The sequence below is a fragment of the Mastomys coucha genome, unplaced genomic scaffold (genome assembly GCF_008632895.1).
Source record: "Mastomys coucha isolate ucsf_1 unplaced genomic scaffold, UCSF_Mcou_1 pScaffold1, whole genome shotgun sequence".
NCBI classification, from domain to species: Eukaryota; Metazoa; Chordata; class Mammalia; order Rodentia; family Muridae; genus Mastomys; species Mastomys coucha.
In genome coordinates this window covers 26,380,588-26,397,857 of record NW_022196891.1, presented here as the reverse complement: position 1 = coordinate 26,397,857, position 17,270 = coordinate 26,380,588, and the positions used below count along the sequence as shown (strand labels likewise).

The 17,270-nt window shown below is 37.3% G+C and overlaps 1 protein-coding gene across 2 annotated transcripts in view; it reads right to left on the bottom strand.

Moving 5' to 3' along the window:
• Thsd7b (thrombospondin type 1 domain containing 7B) overlaps nucleotides 1–17,270 on the bottom strand; it is an 895,860-nt gene that overhangs the window by 263,443 nt on the left and 615,147 nt on the right. For both annotated transcript variants that reach the window (XM_031381328.1, XM_031381317.1), the window contains exons 13-14: nucleotides 5,512–5,706; nucleotides 347–613 (exon numbers count right to left, since the gene is read on the bottom strand). In XM_031381328.1, the coding sequence (XP_031237188.1) occupies nucleotides 347–613; nucleotides 5,512–5,706 (462 nt within the window). The remainder of the gene's footprint in view (nucleotides 1–346; nucleotides 614–5,511; nucleotides 5,707–17,270) is intronic.

Sequence of the window (17,270 nt, the reverse complement as noted above, 5' to 3'; positions counted from 1 at the left end):
ATAGTTGCAATAAAAAAATGTGTGTGCCGGGCAGTGGTGGCGCACGCCTTTAATCCCAGCACTTGGGAGGCAAAGGCAGGCAGATTTCTGAGTTCGAGGCCAGCCTGGTCTACAGAATGAGTTCTAGGACAGCCAGGGCTACACAGAGAAACCCTGTCTCAAAAAAACAAACAAAAAAAAAATGTGTGCATTACATATGCTTTGATTTTATGACGAAAGTATGCTATTCACAAATAAGAATGATAATAATTCATAAGAAACAAATCTACAGTGATACGCAGGCCTTTGATAAACCTCCTGAGCCCTGTGAAAGGTCTCATCTGCTACTTTTCATCTGTCTCCTTACCAGAGCTGTTGCAGAATGAGGGGTCGACGGGTCTTCCGTTTATATCAGAGCATGCTATTGCCTGAAAGCGTACGCCGTCTCCACATTCTTTGTCATCTCCTTGCACCCACAATCCTCCTTGCTGAGGATCCTTTTTGCTTTCTGGTAGAATGCAAGCTGACCAGTTTCCATAAGGATGAGACATGAATGTATCACAGGGACATGGTTCCATTTCCACCAGAGGGTACAGGGAAGCATCCTGGCACTTCTCTTTCTTCCTGCTTTTCCCTGTTAAAAGAAGACACATGGTACTATTAATTTTGGATCTGATGTTCTATTGAAAGTCACTCACATCTTTGTACATACAACCACTTGAACATTAAACTTAAATATGATTTCAATCTCTTTTTGTCACGGAAAAAATTCTAGGACAATATAGGCAGTAATCTGAGAAAATATGAAATTAAAATTAATTTGAAAATTAAAACTGCTTTTTTAAATATGGTACAAGGCATTATGCTTACTATCCCAGTTCAATAATTATAAAACTCTTATTACTATATTTTATATTTTTTCTCCCACCCAATACTAACCCAGCCAAACTTGGCTTAGACAAGATGGGGGATGTACAGATGGTATCACTGTCCCTCTAACTGATAACCACAATTTGGCTAACCTTGTCTTCTTCAAGAGGAATCAATAAAAACGTAAACAGAAAGCTCTTTCCTTTTTTTGCAAATAACTAAAAATTTATTTCTCCAAAAAACAAAATTATATTCTTCATATAACAAGCTCAAAATGAAGGCAGAGGTTATTTCAGATGGTATAGACAAAGTCAAACTAATCTTGCTTCCTGAAATCAGACTACTTATAAATATTAAAAGTAACAATAAATTGAAATAAACCTTCTGTTTGAGAAGTCCTTTGAACTTGAGCATCCTGATGTCACTTGACTTTACCTACTAAGTTTAAGTATAACTTTTAGCTATTTTGCCGACTTGGAGTAATGATAATATGTTTTCTCTATATTCCTAAAACTTTCCTAGACTTAATAATTTCACCATTTTTCCCTCATTAGTGAGTCATTGGCTAGGGTCATGGCAAGTTATAAAAAAAAACATAGGCAGCTTTATTGGTCTGTCTGTGGGCTTTATGGTTATCATGCAAATACTTTATAAGATGATGTATGGCTGGTTTCCTCACTGTCACATGACTTTCCACATGCAGTGTTATACAAATTCTGCCTGGTGGGTGATGGACTCATGAGCATGTTATTAATGCCTGAAAATAATTTGCAAGGATTCCTGTGGAATCTGAATCACTCTTGCCTGGTGTGAACAATTCCAAGTCCCTGACATTATTTTAGCCTGATGTGAGTTGCTCTACCCTGATCTTCTCCCTGAATTGCTCTACCATGACCTTCACCATCTATTGGCCTTTCAGGGTACTGCACTCACTCATGTCTGCCATTAGGCACACTCAGAAACAGCTTGAGAAGGACATCATTAGTGTCCTGAGAGCTTTCTGACTATGATGTTCATCACTACACAGTCCCATTCCCTCCTATCAGCCTGGCCTAGAACTCTACTCGTCACATGAAATACTACTGAATTTCATCTCCATATCTGCACCTTCCTCTCTGTTTTCTGCCCACTTAGTCTTGGAGTCCAAGTCTACCCTGGGTCTTGACATCACTTTTCCCAAAGTGATGAGAGAAACTAATGCACCAGGAAGCAATTTCTTATCTTTCAAAGTTGATTGTGGATGACCTCTCAGAGTACTGATTACAACCTTCTTTTTGAAATATTCTCCATAGTTTCCATTCTACCATAATATGTCCTTTTGTCCATTACTCCTATTCTGATTTCTACTATTCCTCTGGTCACATTTCAGGATTTACTGCTTTATGTGTTTAGTGAACATTCTCTCTCTACTTAGCTGCTAAGTTTCCTCACTAGACCATCTTGGATTCTCATGTCTCAGCTCCTATATATTTACCCTAGTTGAGATCTTAAATTACTATTCATAATTCTTACACTCCAAATAATTAATTCTATCCAAGATAGAATTAAGTCTCTGAGCCACAGGCTAGATAGAAACATGCACCTAAATCAACCATTAAATTTATCGCAATAAAAACCAAACTTGCCCTCTGTACTACACAGTCCCCCTGTGTATGCCAACAATGCCAAGGACAGATTACAATGCTGGACTTGAATTATTTTGGTACAGTCCACACATAGGACTAATGACAGCATCTAGGGTAATGTTTCAGGAGCCCTTGTTATTTTCCCCTCTCACTAGATACTACTCTATTTGCTCACACCTCTAGTTCTCTAGCTCAATTCTCTCCTCAACGGGAGAAAAATAGAAGATGGAGAAAGGAGATAACGAGAAGGAAGACCAGGAAATATAGATAGTCCTCATCTACAAGGCAAACAGAAGCTACCAGCAGAACAAACACTCTGTACAAATAGATGTCGCCTCTGTGATCACCCTCTTAATTGCATGGCAGCCCTGTTTGAAGATGGACTGAAGTAAGTGAGTTAACGCTGAGACAATTCTCCCAATAAGAAACACATTAGTGCTGGGGCTTCACTTTGATTGCATTCTAATCAAAATCAGCACTGACCTTTAGACTAAGGTAGACTTAAAAGTATCAATCAGTGCAAATGCAAGGACACATCCACTTAATTCAAAGTGTGAGGGATCTAGCTATTTTGAACGTGTATATTCCCATACGTGGGTAATAAATTTAATGTATCTGTCACTGAATAAACAATTGCTTTAATTACCACATGGTCTGTAAACATCCAGTTCAGAAACAAACATGGAACACCCAAATGGTAACTTAAAAATACTCCACAAAAGACAGCTAATGTTCTAGATGGCCAATATTTACTGGTTTGTGTTAGGACCTGTGGTGTGTTTGTGTCACATGGTCAGAATCACATGGTTTCTATTGCCATGCATATTAGAAAATATTCATTAAAATTTCTGTCAAGTATCATTGGAGAAAGTAAAAATAAAAGAACATCATAATAAAAAGCCTTGAAAAAGCTAGAGGAAAAACTTCAGTGCATTCATGTGCCATTGGCTTTTTGTTTATCAATATTGTTGTAAATGGCTGTTTGTGCTTTCATGACTAATGTATTTTATGAGACTGATCAATTATGTTGTCATCTAGACAGAAGGAGTGCAAAGATCAATTAGCTACCTAAAATAGTAGCAGCTAATAAAACATACAATAAACCTGTGCAGCCTTTTAGTTTAACTTTGAATCATACAATAATTAATAACAGCTTTCAATATGTAGTTTTAAAGAAAATACATCTTAGAAGTCAAAGTCATTCAACTTTTAACAATTTATAGTACAAATGGTGCTAGTTATAAAATGAACCCAAAACACTTGCTCTTGTTTAGCAGGTGCTAAATATCATTAGCAAACCTCCTAGGCAAGGGTTGCAACTGGCTACCAACTATGGTCTTTCTCACCAAAGGAAGTTCTCTTTCACCTCAGAAGTGAAGCATTGCTAGGACAATGGCTTCTGACACACTGGTGTGTGCAGGAAGGACAGAAAAGTAGCTGGAGATTGGTCTCTAACTTCAGATTTGGTCTGTCATGTGTAGTCTGTCCTCTTGTATTGCTTTTTCTGTCAGTCGTTTTCATCTGAATGATGTAAGCAGTGTTATATATAATCACATATGGACAGTCATTTTGTACAGAGGAATGGGAGCAGCATCCCTCATTTTCAAAGTCTCTTGTGAGTATATATTTCACCTTCACTTGTCATGTAGATTTTGAGGTCCTGTGTGTATGCAGAAATTCTTCAAAAGCTATAGTCCATCCAGTGAGCCAATTTTAGAGAGTATAAATGTGATCAGGTAATCAGTGGACTAGAATAGTGAGTGTAGGGATGGTTTTGATGCTAAGGTCCTGTTCCCAAATTGGTTCTTGATAAAGAAAGCCCTGGGCTATTTGCTGGGTGGAACGAATAGGTGGAACTTCAAGGTCCCTGGAAGAAAAACAGACAGATCCAAGGGAAGAGGGAGTTCGGCAAGCTTTGGAGAGAGAAGAGCCAAGCAGCCATGTGAGGTCTCAGGAGGAGCATGGGGATTGGGTGGCTGTGGCCACTCCTGCAGGTAGATGGTCAGGCAGAGATGTTTAGCAGGGACTAGATGTATTTTAGCAACTAAAGTTTAGAGCAGATGGGGTTGTGGAGATTAGAATATTGTTAAGGACATTTTTTTTCCCCAGGCAGGAGGTAGAACAGCATCCAGCAATGTGTCCAAAGGCAAGGAACAACTATGTGTGTGTCTTTTATCTGTGGATTCAAGGGAAGCTAGGTGAGGGCTGGTAGCACAACATGTTCCCAGAACTTAGGCATGCTAGTGAAAAGCTACATGCAACAGGTGAGTTTGAATCAAGAGACCTTGAAATACTCATGTAAACAAATGATCATCTGGGCTTAGTCCCTCAGTCTTCATACTAATTACATTATCTCACTGATCATTCTCGTATTTTTCTCTTTTGGTTTTATATTCCCTGAGTTTCATTTCTTACATACCTGAGGACACACACACTTAGGGGAAATCACAGGGCATTATCTGAACAGTCCGTTTTGCTATTGTAGCAGTTATTTTTATATTGCCAGCAAAAAGAAAATGCTTTAATGCTTCAACTAAACTAGGATTTGCTTCAATTTCCATTAACCTTTGCTGAGGTACACGGTATTGACAGACAATAATAAGACACAAAAGAACCTGCATGTGTAATTTGACTTTTACCTTAAAATAATAAAGTCTGAAAGGGTCCAACTGCTTATCAGATAATGGAAAAAGACAATAATGTCAGTTATTTCACTTTCTTAAAAAAAATAGCAATGACTATTTTAAGCTTTCAAAATGTCTGCTGGCACTGCTAACTTTGCCATGGGATATGCAAATAAATTATAAAGCTATGTCAAAACTTTATTGACATAAATGGTCCTATCTCTCATTCATTTCACAAGTATTAACCAGGTATATATCACTTCTCAGACATTGCTGCAAGTCTTCAGGATATTTCCTGGGAATGAGGAGGAAGGAGGAATCTGATCCCATTTCTTTCTGTTAGAACTTGTATTCTACTAAGGTATTCAGAAAACGATGGCTTGGCTGAAGCTGCAATGGCAGAGATATCCTACCTGTGAGCTGTCGCCTCCTGATCTGGGTTGCTTCACAGTTCTTGGAGCAGGGAGTGAACTTAGACCAAGGGGTGAAAGTGCAGTCTTCCCGACAGGGAATGATGCATTCCTGCACAAGGGGAGGCATACCATTCATCTGCTTGAGGCATTCTGTCATTTCTGCAGACTGGTTATCATCAGAGATGCATGAGACAGCTAGGAAAGAGCACACATTCTTTTGTTACCACATTGATTAAATCAGAGAGGTGCTTTTTCTTTGACAAAATAGTTGGAGTCCCCAGTGTTTGAAAATATGTGATTGCATATGGTGTTCAACATAGCTAACCTTACCGCTCCCTGGAAATTAAATTTTTATTGTTGCCACTGGAGGTATTTGAGGATTTAATTGGTTTCATTATTAATCCAAGCCTTGCATTGACAGGAAGCAAAATAACTTCCAGTAATTTATTATACTTCCTCCTGAGGAGCATTTGATCCCTAGAGACAGAATAAAAGTAGGAAAGCACATCTGTAAAACACACTGAAATGGAGGCAAAAAGGATAAACCCATTGTTAGGAAATCATGCGTGCTTTTGCTAGGTTGGGTTTCTTTTGGTTGGCTGATGAGATGATTGTTATGGTATAGAAGTATTTATATCACCATCATCAGTACTTAAAAAGGAACTTTGCTAACTCTAAGCTTTACTCCATTATTAATATTGAAGCATCAGGTTTTTTAAAATAATTTTCTTAGAATAGTAAAAATCTAACCAGATGATTGCCACTGTAAACATCTTGTCAGTTACAAGTAACTTCTCAAAATTTCTTCTCCCACCTTTTGTTGTTTTGTAGACCACACCTAGCTATATCATCACTAACAATTATAAGGTTAAATATTTTTGAAAAGTCATCTGAATTTTATTTGATTCTTTGGACCAATGCCATTTAAAATTCTCGATTTAGAATATTTGACACTTTGACTTGCTTGATTCATTATGAACTCTGCAGGAAGCATAGGATCTATAGTTGTTCTGTAGAGCACATTTCTCAATCTCAGCACTGTTGACATTTTACACTGGGAAAAAGTTTTGTAGGTGCCCAAGTGAGGGCTGTGCATGGTAAGCTATAGAGCAGCCTTCCCAGCTTCTCCACCCATTACATGCTACTAACACACAACCCTCTAGGGTGAAAATGTCTTCAGACAGGCTGCGTGTGAATAACTGCTTTCCACAGTGCCCTACTCATATGCATCCCTGTGAGAGCATCTCTGGCAGTATATCTGGGGACATTTATTTCTCTCAGTGCGATTCTGACCTACCCTTCACTACTACCTACATCTAGCATGTTGATATTGGATATGATACCTGCTTAGTTAATAATTATTTTTTAAACCTTTATAAGGTAATGATTTCATTTCATTTGTATACATAGAGGGTTTGCCTAAAGGACAATGCTGTTACAGAGGAACCTCCATGTAGTGTTTAATAAGGAGTGAATTTGTCTACATTCCTATCAAAAGTTCTAGCCCTGTAAATGTTTATTATCTTTTCAATTTATGTATTATATTTCTTAGCAATCTTTATAAATAAATGTCTTGCCATGTATTTATTTTACAGATTCCTAGATTTCATAAGAACATTTTCATGTAAGTATATGATGTATTTTGACAATGACTTACCTCCCCTCTTCCTTCCCTCCTCTCTTCCTTCCCTCCTCTAGTTAGTGTCTCATTCACCTATACAAATCTACTTCTATTTTTATGTAATACTTATGAATTACATGACTATATATATTTATATAAAATATAGAATCTACCAATAGTAGAAAACAAATGTAATATTTGTTCTTTTGAATTTGACGTAATTTGGTTAAATGATAACCTGAAGTTGCATCACTTTTTCTCTATATTGAATAGTTTTCTTCTTTATGACTGAATAAAATTATTTTATGTATATATATACCATTTTATCTTTTATGTTTAAATTCATATTTCTTAAGAATTTTGTGAATTTCCAATTTATCCAATGTCTCACCTCTCTCCCTCTCAAATTCATGACCTTTTCCTCTTTATTATTGCTACATACTGCACACAGGTACACACACACACACACACACACACACACACACACACACACACACACCTGACTGAATCCATAGATTTCTCATAGGTACTTGTGTTTGGGCTGACCACTTGGGATTGTGCATACTATTAGGGATATTATCCCTTGAAAAAAGCTAAGTCCCCCTCGCTCAATAGCAATTAATTTTCTGTAGCTTTTCATCTAGGAGTGGGAACTTTTGAAAATTCCCCTTTTAACTGGGTGTGTCAATTTGTACTCTTCAGGTTTTGTTTAGGTAGCCATATTGTTGATGTGTTAAGGGTATGGATTTCTGGTCCTGGCTATAAGATACTTTCTAGCATCAGGTATCCTTGTGCTCTGCCTCTTGAAATCTCTCTGCCCTTATTTCCTTTTTCCTGAGCCATAATTTGTTGAGGTTGCATTGTAGATGTGTGTGGTAGTTTGAATGAGAATGCCCTCCATAGGCTCATATATTTGCAAACTTAGTTCCAATTTGATAAACTGTTTGAGAAAGATTAGGAGGTATGGCCTTGTTAGTGAAAATGTGTCCAAAGGAATAGGCTTCTCTCTCTCTCTCTCTCTCTCTCTCTCTCTCTCTCTCTCTCTCTCTCCCTCTCTCTCTCTCTCTCTTTCTCTCTCTCTCTCTCTTTCTCTCTCTCTCTCTCCTGCCTATGGATTTGGATGTAAAGCTCCCAGATACAGTTGTAAAAGCATGCCTGTCTGCTTCCTACCATAATGATAGGAGACTAAATCTCTAAAACTATAGGTAAGCCCCCAATTAACTGTGCTCCTTTATAAGAGTTGTCTTGGTGGTAGTGTTTCTTCACAGCAATAGAACCATAACTAAGACTGTGTACTGACTTGGACCAGACATCCTGTGCTACTTGTCTTCTGCATCTTTAGCAGTTGTGGATCTGTATATAGCCTCCATTTGTTGGGAAAAGAAGCTTCTTTGATGAATGGTGTGACTTACACTTACCTGTGAGAACATTCCACATTTTATTTCTCTAATTCTCTCTTAGTAGATACCTAACTTGGTTCAATAACATAGCTTTTGTGAATTCTGTTTCAATAAACATTGATGTGCAATGATCTCTGTTCGTTCAGTTGTTCCAGTAAGTACCCAAGAATAGTATATCTGGCTCATACTACTCTTAATTTAATTTGGTTAAATGATAACCTGAAATTGCACCACTTTTCCTTTATATTGAATAATTTTCTTCTTTATGACTGAATAAAATTATTTTGTGTATATATACCATATTATCTTTATGTTTAAATAGTAGTCTATTTTTGTTTTTTCTGAGGCTTCTTCATACTGATTTCCATAGGAGCAGAGTTAGTTTATATTCCTACCATCAATGTCTAAGCATTTACTCTTTCCTCATATTTTTGCCAACATTTATTCATGTTTTCCTTTTTCCTTTTTAAATTTTTACTTAAAAGTTTTTTCATGGTGTATATTTTGATGACATCTTCCCCCAACTTCTCTTAGATTCCCTACTTCCTTCCTACCCACCCTGCTTCATGTTCCCTCTCCCCAGTACTCCCTTTGTCTTTCACAGAAAAACATGAAAAAAAATAAAAAGAAAAAAGAAAAAAAAAATGATAAACTGGAAAAAAAAGTCAATGTGGGTAAAATACCAAACCAAAACCAAATAATTCAAAAAATCAAAAAACAAAACAAAAACAAAAACAAAAACAAAAACACGATGTGCATTTCATGTTGGCCATCTACTCCTGAGGATGGGGCCTGCCCTATAGTATTGTTTATAACCACAGACATGACACTGAAGAAAGCTGGTATCCTTTTCCTGTTTATTTTGATTGAAAATTGCTTCTTGGTTAGGGGTGGCACTTTGTGTCCAATTCCCATTCTCATTGCTGGGATTTTGTTTGGATTGAACCTTGTGCATGCTGTACAGCCTACTTTTAAATATATGTGTATTAGTACTGTTGGCTTTTCTCATATTCCTGTCGCCTCTTCTTCATTGTTACCCACGGCTTGAGGGAAGAGGTTTCATAAAAACATCCCATTTAAGGCTGAGACCTCCAAACTCTCTTACTCTCTGAACATTATCTAGTTATAGGTCTCTTTGTTCATTGTCGTTTACTGTAAGACAAAACAAAACAAACAAACAAACAAAAAAACCCACCACCCTTCTCTAATGAGAGATGAGCAATGCTAAGCTCTACACATATGACAATCTGTTATCAGAGATCACTTGAATTGGCATTTTCTTTTAGCAGAATAATATGATTGAGTTTTTCCCCATGAATATGATGCATATAGTCTCAGGTTTTTGGCCACTTTAACAGTAGCAGATATGGGTTCTATCTCATGGCATCCACTAGAGGAGTAGTTGGTTACTCACATAATATTTTTGCCACTCCTGCACCAGACGATCTTGCAGATTGTTATAGATCACAGGGTATGTAGCTGGGTAATATTTAAGTTTAACTTTCTCCTCCAGTGGCATGAAGAATGCCTTCAACAACCATGAGCACAAATCAGCAGGGGTAAAGTTTTTACATGGGCAACAGCTAAATTTCATCATGTTCACTGATAAAAGAACTCTGTCCTCAATAGGGCCTTACAACAGGTTACAGAGAGTAACCAACAGCCTTGAAAATAGTTTGTGCTGTTTGGGTGGGTAGGAGTCCTATGAGACCCTTTTAGCTAATGACTTAAGGAGATGTAATCCATTCCTGGCATTGCCAACCTTTAGCCAAATTAAACAAAACATGAGAAATAAAATAAAAATGGAAGATGAAAATTATAACAGACAACAAGGAAATTCAGAGTGTCATAAAGGCACACTTTGATAATATATATAAGTTGTCTTTTTTCCTTTTTTATTTGATATTTTCTTTATTTACATTTCAAATGTAAATGAAGAAAACCTTTCCTGGTTTCCCCTCCAACAACCCCCTATCTCATCCCCCAACCTCTTGCTCACCAACACACCCAATCCTGCTTTCCTGTCCTGGCATTCCCTTATACTGGGACATGGAGCCATCCCAGGACCAAGGGCATCTCCTCCCATTGATATCCAACAAAGCCATCCTCTGCTACATATGCAGCTGGGGCCATGGGTCCCTCCATGTGTACTCTTTGGTTGGTGGTTTAGCCTCTGGGAGCTCTGGGGGTACTGGTTGGTTCATATTGTTGTTCCTTCTATAGGGCTGCAAGCTCCTTCAGCTCCTTCGGTCCTTTCTCTAGCTCCTCCATTGGGGACCTTGTGCTCAGTAAAATGGTTGGTTGAGAGCATCCACCTCTGTATTTGTCAGGCACTAGTAGAGCCTCTCAGGAGACAGCTATATCAGGCTCTTGTCAGCAAGCATTTGTTAGCATCCACAATATTGTGTGGGTTTGGTGACTGTATGTGGGATGGATCTCCAGGTGGGGCAGTCTCTGGGTGGTCTTTCCTTCAGTCTCTGCTCCACACTTTGTCTCTGTATCTCCTCCCATAGGTATTTTGCTCCACATTCTAAGAAGGACTGAAGTATCCATACTTTGGTCTTCTTTTTGAGCTTCATTTGGTCTGTGAATTGTATCTTGGGTATTCCAATCTTCTGGGCTAATATGTATTTATCAGTGAATATATACCATGTGTGTTCTTTTGTGATTGGGTTACCTCACTCAGGATGATATTTTCTAGTTTAATCCATTTGCCTATGAATTTCATGAATTCATTGTTTTTAAAAGCTGAGGAATACTCCATTGTGTAAATATACCACATTTTATGTAATCATTCCTCTGTTGAAGGACATCTGGGTTCTTTCGAGCTCCTGGCTATTATAAATAAGGCTGCTTTGAACACAATAGAGCATGTGTCCTTATTACATGTTGGAGTATCTTCTGGGTATATACCAAGGAGTGATTTATACTGGGTCCTCAGGTAATACTATGTCCAATTTTCTGAGGAACCACCAAACTGATTTCCAGAGGATTTGTACCAGCTTGCATTCCCACCAGCAGTGGAAGAGTGTTCCTATTTCTCCACATCCTCACAAGCATCTGCTGTCACATGAGTTTTTGATCTTAGCCATTCTGACTGGTGTGAGGTAGAATCTCAGGGTTGTTTTGATTTGCATTTCATTGATGACTAAGGGTGTTGAGCATTTCTTTAGGTGCTTCTCAGCCATTTGGTATTCCTCAGTTGAGAATTCTTTGTTTAACTCTGTACCCCATTTTAAATAGGGTTATTTGGTTCTCTGGAGTCTAAGTTCTTGAGTTCTTTGTATATATTGGATATTAGCCTTCTATTGGATATAGGGTTGGTAAAGATCTTTTCCCAATATGTTGGTTGCCATTTCGTCCTATTGACAGTGTCCTTTGCCTTATGGAAGATTTGTAATTTTATGAGGTCCCATTTAACAATTCTTGATCTTAGAACATAAGTTATTGGTGTTCTTTTCAGGAAAATTTCCCCTGTGCCCATGTGCTTGAGGCTCTTCCCCACTTTCTTTTCTATTAGTTTCAGTGTATCTGGTTTTATGTGGATGTCCTTGATCCACTTGGATTTGAGCTTTGTACAAGGAAATAAGAATGGTTCATTTTGCATTCTTCTGCATGCTAAGGGCTAGTTGAACCCATACACTTACAGTTACTTGATCTTTGACAAAGGAGCTAAAACCATACAGTGCAAAAAAGAGTGTTTTCAAGAAATGGTTCTGGTTCAACTGTTGGTTAGCATATAGAAGAATAAGTTGTCTTGATGAGGTATTGTCTCCCCCTTATATAGTGATTCCCTTTATATTAATTTCATTTATGTTTATATTTTAGGAGGATTTTATGGTAGTAGGTATCCATAAGGTTTTTCAAAAAGCCTTTAGTATTAGTTGTCCCCTCCAAATTTTCTCTCCTTTTCCCAGCTTTACCATCTCCTTCTCCATGTAATCATGCTATTCTTTTTCCCTTTTATCTCTTTATAGCATATGTTCTATTTCCCTTCCTTGCAAAATGTCTTCCTTGCCTCTGGTCTCTTGAATATCCACAAAGAAGGTCTCAACAGGTAGAAAAAGAATTAAATAACATTCTGAACTCTATCTAATCATTCTGGATTTTAAAAGCTAGATATCAACAAAAATTATAGGGGTAGAAATACACAATCTCATAGAAGCTGAACAATCCAGTACTTAATGTAGGTTGAGTCAACACAGACAACAAAAGTGAAATTAAAATAATTTAGAATTGAATGAAACTGAAAGCACAACATATTCAAACCTAAGTGACACAGTGAAGGAAGTAGTTCAAAGAGGCAATGTCATAGTACTAAGTGCCTACATAAACATCTGAAGAAATGACATGTAAATAGCTTAATGACATACTTCATATCGCTGGACAAACAAGAAGAAACAATATCTCAAAAGAGTAGATGGCAAGGTATAATCAAACGCAGGGCTTAAATCAATGAAATAGAAACAAACAAAAGCATAAAAAGAACTGATGAAACAAAGAGTTGGCACTTTGAGAAAAATCAATAAAAGTTGCAAACTTTTAGCCAAATTAAGGAAAACACATGGATTGAAATAAAGATGAAAGTGGAAAATTATAAGACAACAAGGAAATTCAGAGTGTTCTAAGAACATACTTTGAAAATCTATAATCCACCAAACTGGAAAAACTGAAAGAATTTCTTGGTATACATGATGGCACAAAGTCAAGATGAAATAAATGATTTAAACTGACCCATAACCCCAAGTTGTGATGGTTTATATATGCTTGGCCCAATGAGATGCACTATTAGAAGGTGTGGTACTGTTCGAGTAGGTGTGTTCTTTTTTGGAGTAGGTGTGGCACTGTGGGTGTAGGCTTTTAAAACCCTCATCCTAGCTGCCTGGAAGCTAGTATTCTGCTAGCAGCCTTTAGATGAAGATGTAGAACTCTAGGCTCAGCCTGCATCATGCCTGCCTGGACACTGACATGCCTTAATGATACTGGACTGAATCTCTGAACCTTTAAGCCAGCCCCAAATAAATGTTGTTTTTATAAGAGTTCCCTTGGTCATGGTGACTGTTCACAACAGAAAAACTCTAGCTAAGACACAAGTGAAATAAAAGTAGTAATAAAAAAAATCTCCCAAACAAACAAACAACCCAGAAATCTGATAGATCCAGTACAGGATTCTACCAAACCTTTAAGGAATGAATACCAATACTTCTGAAATAATTCAGCAAAAGCAGGAGGAACATCACCCAATTCTTTTTATGAGGCCACAATTACTCTGATACCTAGTCCACATAAGGAAACATCGAAGAAAGAATTATAGACCAATTTCTGCTATGAACGCAGATAAAAATGTCTCAACAAAATACTTGCAAACTCAATTAAAGAACTCATCCAAAAGATTACCCACAAGTTGACTTCATCCAAGATATTCAGAAATGGTTCAAAATATATAAATCAATAAATGTATTGCACCACATAGGCCAATTAAAAATAAAAAGTCATATGATCACTTCCACTTCATTAGATGGAGAAAAAAACTTTTTGACAAAATACAACATCTCTCCAAGACAAAGGTGCTGGAAAAATTAGGGATGCTGGACTCAAACTATTAAAGGCAGTTTACAGTAAGCCCATAGACAATATCACCCAAATATAGAGAAACCCAAAGCATTTCTACAGAAATAGAACACAGGAGAATCTCCATCTCCCCATAACTATTCAATTTAGTTCTTGAAGCTTAGCTAGAGAAAAGAAAACTATAGGAGATATGATGAAGTTAAATAAGAAAGGAAGAAGTCAAAATATCCTTGTTTGCAGGTGATAGGGTTTTATAAATAGAAGACCCTAAAGACTCCACCAGGAAACTTTTATAGTTGATAAACATCTTCCGCATAGTGGCAAGATACAAAATTAAGACATAAAATATCTGTGGCCTTTCTATAAATAAATGAGAAACAGGCTGTGAAAATAATTGGGGAAACAAACTTTCATGATAGTCCAAAAAGAATCTTGATATAACACTAACGAACCAAGTTAAAGATGTGCACAATAAAGAAATTAAGACATTGAAGAAAGAGACTGCAGAGGACACCAGAAGATGGAAAGATCTCTCAAACCTGTGGATCAGAATGATCAATATTGTGAACATGGCTATCCTACTAAAACCAACCTGCAGATTCAATGTAATTTCCATCAAAATTCCTACACAATTATTTACAGAAATGGAAAAAGTAATCTTCAATGGCATTTGGAGATACAGCATATACAAATTCTTTCTCTCTCTCTCTCTCTCTCTCTCTCTCTCTCTCTCTCTCACACACACACACACACACACACACACACACACAAACACAAATTGGATAGCTTTTGAAAATCCTGAATAACTGAGTAATTGCCGAAAGAGTCATCATCCTAGATTTCAAGTTATATTACATAGCTGTAGTCATAAGTGTCTGGATATTGTCATAAAAGCAGACACATTGACAAGTGGAATAGGATTAAAGCATAATTCTTCACACCCATGGACTCCTTAAAATTGACACAGAGGCCAAAATTATACACTGGAGAAAAGACAGCACCTTCAACAAATGAAGCTGATCAACCAGAGAGATGGATGCTCTGGTTTTTTTATTTTAGCCATTCCGACTAGGGTAAGATGGAATGTCATTTCTCTGATGGGTAGTGATGTTGACAGTTTTTCATGTTTCTTGGCTAGTTGTACTTTGTCTTTTAAGAACTGTTTATTTATTTTTGACTTTTAATTACCTTTTTTATGTTTACATTTTATTCTATTTTGAGTGTTTGGTCTACATGTTTGTGTTGTATATGTGTCCTATGACGGGCCTCCAAAGAGTTCACAAGAGGACATTAGATCCTCTATAGTTGGAGTTATGGATAGCTGTGAACCACCATGTATGTTCTAGGAACTAAGCCTGGGTCTTTAGAAAGCATCAGGAAGGACTCTTAACTACCAACTTATCCCCCTAGCCCTTAATTGGGTTATTTGATTCCTGCTATTCAGCTTTTAAATTCTTTATATATTGTAGGTATTAAATCTCCATTCCACATGTAGTTAGAAAGCTTTCTTGCATGCTGTGTAGTCTTTTTCTTCATTGGTTCCCTTTCTGTGCAGGAGCCTTTCAACTTTACATGACTCACATGATCAGGTGTAGGTATTATTTCACAAATGGCTAGAGTCGCTTTGTAGCAGCTGTTGCCTACTCCTGTATCTTGAGATGATTTTCTCAATGATTTAACAGTCTCAGAATTTCAGGTCTTGCACTAAGATCTTTGACCCAGTGGGAGTTGGAGTTTATACAAGGTGGGGGACAGATTTTGATTTCATTCCTCTATGTGTGACTTTCTAGTTTCCTCATCCAAGTCATTGTTCTCCTCCTTTGGCATTTTAATTCTTCCCTGTAAAGGTCTTTCATCTCCCTAAGTGAAGATCACCTTTAGGTATTTTTCTGAGGCTGTGGTGATGTTGGTTGTTTTCTTGTTCCTTGTCCTAGGTATGGTTGTCATTGGCCTATAGAAAAACTACTGAGTTTTATTGTTGACTTTATAAATTGTCAGTTTTCTCTAAGTGTTTATCAGCTCCATGAGTTTGCAGGTAGAGTCTTCAGGGTCTTCAGGATAGCATCATATCCTTTGAAATAGAAATACTTTGACATTTCCTTTCCTATTTGCATTCCTTTTATTTCCCTCTTGTACATTATGGCTCTAGCTAAGAGTTCAAATATTGTTTTCCCTAGACTTATGAGAAGAGGAATCTCAACTTTAAAAATTGCCTTCATCAAATTGACTGTAGGTAAAACTATGGTACATTTTCCTGATTAATAATTGATGTGGGAGGGCCCAGCCCACCGTGGGTGGTGCCACCCTTGGGCAGGTGTCCTGTGTTATCAATGAAAGCAGTCTGGGCAAGCCATGAGGAGTGAGGCAGTAAGCAATGCTTCTCCTTCAGTTCTTGCCTCCAGGCTCCTGCCTTGAGCTCCCGATGAGATGGAGTGTGACTCGAGAGTTGTAAACTTTATAAATCCTCTCCTTCCCCAAACCTATCTCAAGGAATTCAAGTACTAACTATATAATAAGGTGGAGGAAGAAATGCCCTTCTTCTGTCCTGATTTTAGTGGAAACCATTACAGTTTTTTTCCCATTTACCATGGTGTTTGCTTTAGGCTTCTCAAAGACAACTTTTACCATGCTGAGATCTGTCCCTTCGACTTCTCTAAATACTAAAGTACTAAATGCTGCAGGGTACTTGTTGTTTCAGATGCTTTTTTCTTGTATATATTGAGATGATCATATGATTTCTGTCCTTAAGTCTCCATATATAATTGGGAAAAAGTTATAGATTTGTATGTGTTGAACAAATCTTGCATCCCTAGGAAGAATTCAACTTTGTCATAATTAATGATATTTTTGATGTGTTCTTGAATACATTTTGCCAGCATTTCATTTAGACATTTTTGCATCTATCTTCATTGTGGGAAATGTTCTATAATTTCCTTTTTGGTTATGTCTTCTGATTTTGGAATTGGAACAATACTGGCTTCATGCAAGCAGCTTGGTAGCATTCTTTCTTTTTCTAATTATGGATTAGGTTGAGGTGCACTGATGTTAGCTGTTCTTTGAAAGTCTGGTGGGAATCGCAATGAGCCCATCTGGGCCTGGATTGTTTTTTAGCAGGGAGCCCTTTTGTCTTTTTTCTTTTCTTCTTCTTCTTTTTTTTTTTTTTTTTT